The sequence below is a fragment of the Hyalella azteca genome, unplaced genomic scaffold, assembly GCF_000764305.2.
Source record: "Hyalella azteca isolate HAZT.00-mixed unplaced genomic scaffold, Hazt_2.0.2 contig16463, whole genome shotgun sequence".
Taxonomy (NCBI): domain Eukaryota; kingdom Metazoa; phylum Arthropoda; class Malacostraca; order Amphipoda; family Hyalellidae; genus Hyalella; species Hyalella azteca.
The window spans coordinates 273,595-285,566 of record NW_025946286.1 but is presented as its reverse complement, the minus strand read 5'-3'; the positions used below and the strand labels follow the sequence as shown (position 1 = coordinate 285,566).

General features: G+C 40.5%; 1 protein-coding gene across 1 annotated transcript in view; it reads left to right on the top strand.

The window, feature by feature from the left end:
* LOC108667216 (diacylglycerol kinase theta-like) overlaps positions 1–11,779 on the top strand; it is a 17,540-nt gene extending 5,761 nt beyond the window's left edge. Inside the window, exons 2-3 of the mRNA XM_018154210.2 lie at positions 11,137–11,216; positions 11,612–11,779. Coding sequence (XP_018009699.1) covers positions 11,137–11,216; positions 11,612–11,779 — 248 coding nt within the window. The remainder of the gene's footprint in view (positions 1–11,136; positions 11,217–11,611) is intronic.
* Positions 11,780–11,972: the final 193 nt, after the last annotated feature.

Genomic DNA, 11,972 nt, shown 5'->3' with positions numbered 1-11,972 from the left:
AGGTGTGCAGAGCAACACGGTGCGCAGGTGTGCAGAGCTACACGGTGCGCAGGTGTGCAGAGCAACACGGTGCGCAGGGGTGCAGAGCAACACGGTGCGCAGGGGTGCAGAGCAACACGGTGCGCAGGTGTGCAGAGCAACACGGTGCGCAGGTGTGCAGAGCAACACGGTGCACAGGGGTGCAGAGCACCACGGTGCGCAGGTGCACACACCTGCACAAGACGCGATGCTATTCTCAGCAACGCGCGAGCTTGCATCAGGCAAGCCTGATTTGACCTGCCTTGAATCATGCTATTGAAATCCGTAGATTTTACGATGTTTTTGGTAATCTAGCAATCGTGTGCGTGGACTTTAGCGGCTATGAGTAATTTTTATGGACTTAATTTAAACTTTATATACTGTTTGTGAGTCGTATTCAAGCATGTGAACCTTGTTGGTTAAACGTAGATTATATTAACTGCATTAAAGTAGTATCGACATATTGTAATGGGCCAGAGTTTGGCCTTGTTTTGCGTACTATGTTTGAAGCCAACGCACTCCTCGAAAGAGGACTGCAGAGAAAAATATACTAGCCGAACTGTCTTCGGATGTATTCTGGCTCTATCTAGGAGCGAGCCACTTCATCATACCCATTATTGTGCCCATCATTGTATTATTAACGTTATTCGTCATCTGTATCATTCAAGAGTAATTGTATATCTATGTGGAAGTCTAGTAGCTTCTTCAAACTATCGCCAGTCATGAAAAGATCCGGTCAAATGACACGAGTTTAGATCTATGAACAAGGCACGAAATGGAAAAGAATCGGCGACAGGCCACATCAGGCCTACACTTCAGAGCCGACATCACTATGTTATGTTATGTTATGTTATATCGCGTTTTCGGGTAATTTCTGCTAATCTCTTGAGTAAATATTCGCCTGACTACGTCCATAGTCGTTTCAATCTTCCAGGAACCGTAGGGCCCGCTGGCAGAGACCTCAAAGTGTTTAGATGTAGTAGTTTCCCGCTACAATATGTAGACTTAACTGATTGTATGAAGACTTTTTAGTCTGATAGTAGATTTTATGAATTGTGCATAAGTCGTGTCGACCGTGGCAGAGAAAATGAGAATGAAAAATCATACATTTTGAAATGAAAACTTTTTGGGCGCCATCATAAATCAGATTTGCTCGAGAACAAAATATCGCGACTGCGAAAATGACAAAAATTAAAATCTCTATCACTAACTGATACTTACCACTGTTAAAAAGCAATTTCTCCGTATCCAGCTAGTCTTATTTTACGAACCTATATCAAAGTCCGCGGATGCGCATTGTGTTTAACTGTATTCATAGTCTTGAAATTTGTATTTAGACTGAAATAGTCTTTCTATGCCTGGCAAATGGTGGAAACGTTAAATTATTGGCATTGCGACATTTTGAATGAGTTTCTCAATATATTTATTTCGGCATTGTTTCGGTCAATATTGTATCTTTCGACATTAGCCAAGGTTGGAATTGAACAATACATTATTTTTCTGTCACTCTCTGAATCTGTTTGATAGTATCTTCAAGACCTGAGTTTCTTCATTTTAGCAAACGATTTGAGGGACGGCAACTATTGGAGCGAAAAACAACTACGCAAAATTTATCAGCCATAGTGTGAAAATTAGCGAAGCTTCGTATATACGAACTTATCAGCCATAGTATGAAAATTAGGGAAGATTCGTACGAACTTATCAGCCATAGTATGAAAATTAGAGCAGTTTCATACAAACTTGCCTGTCATAGTACGAAAATTACAGAAGATTATTACGAAATTATATCAGCCATAATCTGCAAATTAATGCAGTTTTCTATACGAACTTATCAGCCATAGTATGAAAATTGGAGCAGTTTCGTACGAACTTATCAGCCATAAAAATTAGAGCAGTTTCGTACGAACTTATCAGCCATAGTATATATGGAAGAAAGAACAGTTCCGTTTGAACTTATCCCACTTTTGGAAAGAAATGAAGTTCCGTACGAACTCATCACGCTAAGTACGAAAGGTTCGTTAACAATTTCGTTAGACACGGCCTATTAATATTTGAATTCAATCAAGTTCGAATTTAATTAAAATGAAGTTAATGAAAGACAAAATTGCTTCCATAGTGCGCAGTGCATGCACCACCGGCTGAAGTATATTTTTTCTAGGCCAGTTTCGAACTTGCTTGGTTTTTGGTACACATTTTGAACTGGCTTGCGGCAAACCAGTGCAACATATGCATTTGTCCTCTTTTGTAAACGTATTAAGTTTGAGGCCGATTGTCCTGTTTTTTATTCGTAGTGTAATCGAATAATCGACGTGTATTAGAGACAAATATCGACGAAACTTTTTCACTTTTGAGCATTTATAATGCGTCGACCTTTTCTTCGGTTATCAGGAACACAAGTTAATCGATTTCGTAGGGAGGGTTGAAGCTAAGAATAGTTTCTTGATTGCAGTGACGCTAAATCTAACCCCGCTTTCAAACTTAGGTATTTGAAATAATCACCTTAAACCTATTTAAGTATCAGTATTTTCTGATTATTTGTTATTCGCATTAATTGAATTCAATCATGAAAACGCCGCGGCTTTAGAATCTGCTCTGGCTTTTATGCTGTTTAGTAGTAATTCAAACTTATTGAAATAATTTCCCCCTTAATTGGTCCCTTTCAAATTGGTATTTATCCATAAAAAATGTAAGCCATGCCATGCAGTGTTCTAGAGTGATTGGGTGAGGCTGATATTAGACAAGTTTTGGATTATCCATTAAGGGATTTGGTCTAGTTTATAATTGCAGTAGTGCACATGCAGTGCGCATCGTTGGACCACGCAACTTCTATACTAGAGTTACATAATGACTATTGCAGGAATATTAATCGCTCTGTTTTGTTTAATTCACTGTACTATGGGGGTCGCATCTCATGTCTGCAACCTCTATTGTTTGATGCAAACTTTTTATAATGCATGCAGCTCGAAAGGACTGAATAACTTTATACGCTGTCCATGTAGCATTGACTATGTAAACTTCATTAACTTTGAATATTTTGTTTACTGTTAAATCTTTATTGAATGCATATTGACTGATGATGTTCAAATCTTAAAGACTGATGCCCGGTAACCTTATGTATGTAGGCTCTGAACTGTGAGTAGACAGATTGGAATGTTTATTGGCAACTAATTAGGTATAATTCATTGATTGTATATGGGCAGTACTGAAAGAAATGATTGTGATGCTTGTCGAATTTCAATATTTAACGTAGAATTTTAATGTGCGTTGACTTTTAGCAGTGTGTAGACTATAGAATTTACAGACTAGATGAAGATTTGATAGAGTAAAGCTTATAGATTGTAGGCAGACATTTTAGACTGAAAATAGACCTCTTATAGACTCCAGGCAGTCATTAGAGAATGTAGGTATAGAAACACAGTGCGTTTATCAAGTTTAGCAAAGATTTGTGTCATGTCGAGCCACATGGAGGCTCCTAACAGTCACACCGTACGACGAGATACTTGCTGCTTATATACCATCACTAGTACTAAATATTAGCCGCTAATATGCTGCAGTGGTAGCATTTTAGTTGACTCAGAGTCAGTGCACTAATTGTTAGCGCATTGAGTAATAACAATAACAGTGTTCGGCGTGCAGTGATCAGCGTGCAGTGATCAGCGTGCAGTATCGTCATGCAGTGATCGTCATGCAGTGATCAGCTTGCAGTGATCAGCGTGCAGTGATCGTCATGCAGTGATCGTCAGGCAGTGAAAGTTTTGCTCGTGGCGGCAGGTTATGCGGGTGCCTGTATATTTTATCGTCACTTTCATTATTGTTATCTTTATTGTAACCTTATAGTTGCTGCCATACTCTGATGGTAAGCGTTGCATCCTTCTGTGCATTCTCGATGCTTATATTCATTATAACATGTTTATTTTAATTTCCTTCTCTTTCGTTAATTGCACTTACATTTTTGCATCATTTATATTGTATCTAGTGCGTTCTTCTGATGGTCTATGAAACATCATATAAACAAATAACCAATGGTTCAACCCACCGCTCTCTCGGTCATATTTACATGTAAAAATGATATAAAATGCACATTACTTTTTGTATGTATATGCGAGTATGATGCATGGATTGTTTGCACTGGAATACGCCATATCTCATCCGTGCATCGAGTTATTCAAGTAATGCTGTCATTAGTTCTACGTCAATTTTTTTATCAGGCAGCAAACGTATTTTACAAAATTTTATGTCCAGAGATTAGTGTAAAGAATTTTTGAAACAGAATAATTTATATTCTTGTAATTGATTACGTGCGTCATTGGTTACAAGTGACGCCGGGCCCTATAAACAAACTACCGTACTGTGTTAACTAATGATTGTATACAGAAAATGATTCAGCAACAAGGAATGATTGTTTACAGCAGCCGCTAATGATTGTGCTCTGTACCTGTTAATGATGGTTTACAGCAGCTGGGTTTAATTAATAGCAGCTGCTAATGATTATTTAAATCAGCCGCGAATGATTGCTTATAGACACGACGAATGATTGTTTACAGCAGTCGCTAATGGAGGTATAGAGCGTTAGTGAATGATAGTTGACAGCTAGCGCTAGTGAGTGATGGTTTAGAGAGGTAGTGAAAAAAAGTTTAAAGCAGTAATGGATGATAGCTGATGACACGAGCCAATGGTAATGTCGAGTACTGTTATATAGCGAGTTACATCTCTTGAGATGCACAGTTGTGGTCGGTGTGGTGCACAGTTGTGGTCGGTGTGGTGCACAGTTGTGGTCGGTGTGGTGCACAGTTGTGGTCGGTGTGGTGCACAGTTGTGGTCGGTGTGGTGCACAGTTGTGGCCGGTGTGGTGCACAGTTGTGGTCGGTGTGGTGCACAGTTGTAGTCGGTGTGGTGCACAGTTGTGGTCTGTTTAGCGCTGTCCGAAGCATTCGCTTCTACCAGGTTCCTCATGAGACGAGTTTCGCTAAGTACCGCTTCACTCGCTTCACGCAGACAGGATGAACGAAGCTACGTGCCTGATAGCAGGAACGAACAATTCAGTGTCATATTATCAACTGTTGATATTGTTAATGCGATCATGTATATGGTTTAGCTAAAGAAAAGTGCGGGTATTAAGCTGATACGGCGGACCTGCTGCCGCCGCCGTGGCCGCTGCCCTTCGCTGGGATCAATATAGTCGCGAGGAGATGACGCTGCCGATGCCTCAGTTTAGTCTGTACGATAACTTATATCTGGAAGAGTAACAGCAGCTCCTAGACCAATGATGAGAGCTACCAAACGTGCGACCAATGCCCTCAATATTGCCACTTGAAATATAAGTGATATCATCACATTATTTCTCCAGGATGTTCGTTGCTTGCCCCTGCACTACTAGCAGCCTGTGTGCGTGTGTTGGTTCCCTTCAAGCTGAACTGCCTGGATGCGCACCTTGTGCTCCTGTACTTATAAGTTCTTTTAGAAAACAATGCTTTCACTCTGGTGGGATTCGTTAAAAAAGATTTTGTATTTATTGAGATTTTGTTCTACTTCGTGCGCTGAAAATCTTCTTTAAGAATGCAATTTAATGTCATGCGGCGCCGCCCCGAGGGTTGAACTTTCGACGTGTCTCGGGACAGGTAGATCGATCCATCCTTAAAAAGTTGATCTTGCATTTCTCCTTGATTATTTTGGGTGCAGGATTTAGTGTTGCTTGGTATCTACTCGGCTACATAGTCATTACCTAGACTGCGTGAGACTATAATGTAGCCATGAGATTTTAAACTATTTTTTCTTGTAATAGTGAGGACAATTTTGCTATAATATTACTCTTCAAAATTTGTTAAGATCTTTCTGTATTATATTTTCAACTTGGCAGGGCTCGGTTTTACAGGGGTTTCCAATAAAAGCAATTAAAACAATAATCGGTGATCAATTGAAAAATGTATTCACTGTTAAATATTGAATCTGCAAAAATCCTCTTCGGTCGTAATTAAACTGGCAGATCCTAATGAATGGACTGAATGTTTCAGATTGTATTTTTTTATATAAATGTGTTGAAAATGGGAGCGAATTGAATTTAATGCCGATAAAAGCCTATGGGCATGACGCAGCAAAATGGCTTGAGTTAATACAAGCTTATAGGCATGACGCAGCAAGACGGCTTGAGTTTATACAAGCTTATAGGCATGACGCAGCAAGACGGCTTGAGTTATAGGCATGACGCAGCAAGACGGCTTGAGTTTATACAGGCTTATAGGCATGACGCAGCAAGACGGCTTGAGTTAATACAAGCTTATAGGCATGACGCAGCAAGACGGCTTGCGTTAATACAAGCTTATAGGCATGACGCAGCAAGATGGCTTGAGTTTATACAAGCTTATAGGCATGACGCAGCAAGACGGCTTGAGTTTATACAAGCTTATAGGCATGACGCAGCAAGACGGCTTGGGTTAATACAAGCTTATAGGCATGACGCAGCAAGACGGCTTGAGTTAATACAAGCTTATAGGCATGACGCAGCAAGACGGCTTGGGTTAATACAAGCTTATAGGCATGACGCAGCAAGACGGCTTGAGTTAATACAAGCCTATAGGCATGACGCAGCAAGACGGCTTGAGATAATACAAGCTTATAGGCATGACGCAGCAAGACGGCTGCAGTGGTTGTGATAGGTGGGTTGTTTAGTACAGACGATTTAATTGACAGATTTCAGCTGCTTCGCTCAAGCTCCATGTACAGCACTCGTTCACTCATTACTTACATTGAGAAGCATAAATTCTGATGTGGATCGACATAATTTTTAATCGCAATAAATCTTGAAAAATTTTATTTTCATCGCGTTCGACATTACAACTCGATCTTAATTTAATTTCAACAGATTTTTCTGAAACTCAAGGTACACGTTGCACTTTCTGAGGGAAAAATTTCCGGTTTGCAGGCACTAGTGTTGGTGGTGGTGACTGCAGATTTGTCAACGAGTTACGCTCGAACAATTTTATTGATAAATGTAGTAATATTTAATATTTAGTATAGGCGGTTGGTTTAGATTTAGCAGGACAAATTGTTTTCAAATATGAGACAGGAATGAGGCCCCGAGACGTTATTGTTTGATAAATTTTATACGGAGTCTAGGTGAGCTCGTGATGCTGCATACTTCATTGCAAGCTCTAGTTCATTCCAAACAAGTATCATCGTACGCCGTAATTTTTCAATGGAATTTTCTGTGCAAATAATTTCTCTTGACAGTTGTTGCGTACCTGCATATCGTAACGATGTCATTATTATCCCATATGCGGCGCTTGAAAATAATGTTACGGCGCTCCCACATACGGCGCGTGCCACGCGTCGCTTGCCACATGCCACGTGGCACGTCGTGTTCCTCGTCCAAGCAAGGCAGACTCTCAGGCATTGCTTCCTGTCACTGCTGCACGGCCTTGTCTCCTGTCACTGCTACACGTCCTTGTCTCCTGTCACTGCTACACGTCCTTGTCTCCTGTCACTGCTACACGTCCTTGTCTCCTGTCACTGCTGCACGTCCTTGTCTCCTGTCACTGCTGCATGTCCTTGTCTCCTGTCACTGCTACACGGCCTTGTCTCCTGTCACTGCTGCATGTCCTTGTCTCCTGTCACTGCTACACGGCCTTGTCTCCTGTCACTGCTGCACGTCCTTGTCTCCTGTCACTGCTGCACGGCCTTGTCTCCTGTCACTGCTACACGTCCTTGTCTCCTGTCACTGCTGCACGTCCTTGTCTCCTGTCACTGCTGCACGGCCTTGTCTCCTGTCACTGCCTCACGCCCACGTCTGACGGTCTGTCCGCGATGTTGACAGTGACGCGTTCCTGCCATTTAAGAATCTGTCGCTTCGACTTCAACATACCGATTACTTTAACAAATTAGCCCCTGGTATGCTTACATTTAAAACTTTTGTTCCAAATCTTGCGTGATTAAGGTCGAAAATCTTCCACGTAATCTTCCACGAAAATCTTCCGTTTCGATGGAACCCCACTTACGGTAAGACGTTGGTGATCAGTGGTGCAACTATCGCTTAAAGGTTTCATAATTTAAAAAATAGAGCAGTAATTATCTGATCTTCACAATTTAGAAGATAAAAATTCCCCTGGAGTCTTATTTATTTATAAATTGATATTCCGAGTTCGAAATTTGTATGGACTTTTCAATATTCCAGGAAAAAGTGTTACACGAGTTAGAGAACCGTCGGTATATGAGCATTAAATGTCGTTCATAATAAAAAAATCATCTCAGGGGCTTAACTCAGATCTAATGTCTAAAGTCTCTGGTGAGAAGTCTTCTCTTCTAGAGCAGCCACTGCACATGTACTTGAGCGCCAGTGCATCAAAAATCTCTCGATTTCGATCTGGTCCACTCGATTTTTTTCTTTAATGAACTTCCAACTACGGCGAAATAATTTCTCTCTGCCCAAATGTTATAGATGCATCGGACGTATATATGAACATATCGAAGAAAATTATTATAATATATGTTCTTGTCGGTTATACCTGAGCGCTTGTCCCAACAGGATAGCTTGCTCCGTAAGTGTGATTAAGTGTACCTTGTTCCTGTCCTGTGATTTACATTCTTTGTCCGCAACTTACTTCCGAAATTGCGGACAGAGTATGATATTGTTAAAATCAGGTAATTTTGATTTTTACCAGAAATTAGATTAATTTGCATAGTTTTGGCAAAATTTCAGCTTTGTTCTCTCTTCTGAAGCTCTCGCGCTCTCACCCTGGCTCTCTGACAGGACATCAGCATCGATCGGTCGAGTCCACGGTTTGCTGGAGAGGGGAAGACTCCTCTCTCCAGATCCTGCACCTTGCATTGCTATCATTGTGCTGTTTGGATGTTTACTTCTTAAACTTTTATAAAGAACAGTCTTTTGCAACAAGGTGATTATGCAATTTATGTGATTAGTTTTATTTTCATGTTTCTTGAAGCTGAGAGCTAAGAAGAATAATGAAGAGAAATGGCTGATGAGAAGGTGAAGCTCACGCCACATCTCGGGCGGATGCCTCCCACTGTTGGCTCGCACGTTTTTCTCTGATCTTCTCAACGTAAATCTCCGTTCTTAATAAATTATATGTTCGCGGCGAGTTGAGTCACACTATTTGATCTTCGTGTCTATTTTGCATCTGGCAGGAAGCGAAATTACTGCTATAAATTCTCGCAGTTTACTCTCGGTTCTTATTTCGACATCTAAGTATACAGCACGACTCAGCGTTATGGCAGCTCTGGTTGCATTACCCTGCGTTCGAATTTCATCACTGGCAATATGAACTCACCTTATTACATTATTCACTCGTCTATTCACATTATTCAACGCTAAATCATCGAGTACATCAGTTAGGTTAACAGTTAGGGCACCGTCTCGGCTGTCGCAACAGGCTGACATTATTTAGACTCCATAATCTATATATGTATTTATATATAGTTCACAATGTCTGCTTACTCACAACCAAGCCGCGAACAAACGCGGGATTTGGTTCTCCTCAAATCCACTTCATGATGGAGCACATGCAACCAATGTCGTAGTTAAACAATGTTCTATCAAATTGTAACCAAATAAATCTAGTTTAATGTAAATGAAGCACATTTAAGTGCGTGAATCAGTCGACTGACACATATATGTTCAGTAAGGAACATCGCTCGTTAAGAAGTTCAATCAATTAAGCCAGTTCCCTGAACCGAAAGTTTGTCAATGCTTATTGCTTACGTACACTGTGGTTATAGTGCTGGACCATGAGGCACCCATTGAAGGACTGCTTCTAAATAACATGATTATGCTAAATATAAATATTCATATTATGCTTTATTGCTTTTATAAAGATTATCTCATCGACTTACAGTTCGAAATTTCAGCGCAGTATCGCTGTAGTACAAACAGCGGTTCAAGCGAACCTCTATTAATTTGTTTGAACTTCGTCTTCATAATTAACTTAATTTGTATTATTCAATTCTAGCAAATGACGTACAATGCAACTAGAGATGCGGACTTGAATTTAATTTCATGTGCGCATTACATGTGGATCGCTCATCCACGGGAAGCTTGATCAAAATGAATTGATATTCTCATAGAAAGAAGAAAAAATGATTTAAAAGCAATATAGATATATTCTAGATGATGAATTGATTCTAAGTTCACACAATCTTTAATGGAGTCGCATGTTCACACGAGGAGTTTCAGCAGAAGATCATTTTGTATATAACACGTATGATAGTTATTTTATAACTGTTTTATCGCTTTTTAATTTTTTATAATTTTTTATACCTTTATATTTTTATTATTATTTTTATTATATTTTGTATAACTTTTCTATAACTTTTTAAATCAACAGTCCTTGCATCGTTTTATCTTACACTGGCCTCAGGCCTTTGAATCATACAAAGCGATTCATATTACACTCTTAGTTTTATTACACGGGTATCGAAAAAATTCAAGAGCCAATCATTAGAGTTTTCATGCTCAGTCGGCAAATCACTGTTGTGCAACTTAACGCGGATAACGAACTGCAAAGTGATTCGATCGTCATTGTAATTATTAATTAAGAATTTAACTAACTTATAGCTAATTGAGAATTTCACTAATCGTACCGACTAAAAATAGATTATTTTGGAAGCTCGTACTATTTTAGGAAGCCACATCACTCCACTCCCTGTAAGTGCTGGCGTGCCAGACGGAGGTGCCATGGAGGGACAGCGCCACGCAGCTTGTAGCGCTATTGTCGCGTGAGCCGCGCTGCCTTCTGTGGCACGGAGCTTCTGGGTACAGAGAGTGGATACTGCTGGCACTACACGTGTGTTGCTGGCACTACACGTGTGTTGCTGGCACTACACGTGTGTTGCTGGCACTACACGTGTGTTGCTGGCACTACACGTGTGTTGCTGGCATAACGTTGAAGCTTCACACACAACATTCGAGCTCAAAAGCAATTTGCCATCCGAGCCCAGAATCGTTATTAGGTTTTTGCAGACAAACGAGATTTAATTTTTGTACTGGCTAGGCTACCTTAAATTTCCATGAATCATCAATGCCTGTTACATTGTTGTGTTTCTTGTAAAAAATCTTTCATTATAATACGGCGATGTGAGTCGCATTAATGCTGTTTGTTTACCGTGCAGTATGTAACTTCGTGGTGCACGACAAGTGCATGCGGACTGTCGTGTCGCCATGTTCCAGTATAGCCCCCACGCTCGTCAAGGTATGCAATATTTCCTTGTATTTTCAACCTTCAATTGCTCAGTGGTTTCTCCAGTTTGTCAGACAAAAACGAGGTAGCTGATTGATACAACATCGGCTGTGTTTTCGATTGTATTGTATAACGCTTATTATATTCTATAATAAGGATTCGATTTTTTTGTAAAAAGTTTGTGTTTTTATTAATTTTGAAGCGATGTTGAAGGGAGACATAACAGAAATAGATGAACTGTCGATGCACTGAAATGCAACTGTAATTTACCTTAGACTTTTCGATATTATTATCAACTAATATAATAAAGACTAGTGCAAGTATTAAAGAACTATGAATAATTGTGTTGAATGTCTACTACTACTCTGTTTGCTGCAGCTGTATAAGTGTTGTGTTTGACATTACAGACGCCGTCAGCTCACTGCTGGTCAGAACCAGGCCACCACCGCCGCAAGCACTGCAACGTGTGCCGCAAGAAGCTGGAGGACGCCTGGGCCATCAGATGTGAAGGTGAACGTCGCCCTCACAACACATCTGAGCCCATCTGGGGCCAGATAAAGTCTTGCTTTTACTGATAAAAAATAAGGAAGGTAGAGCGCTCCGTGATGCAGTTTGCAGTACTGCTGCTGGTTATATGCTGCAGTTTGCAGTACTACTGCCCCTCTCTGTTGCAGTGTATCAGTACTACTGCCCCTCTCTGTTGCAGTGTATCAGTACTACTGCCAACGTCCAGTAAGTGACGATGTTGCTGGTCAGACGTCCAGTAAG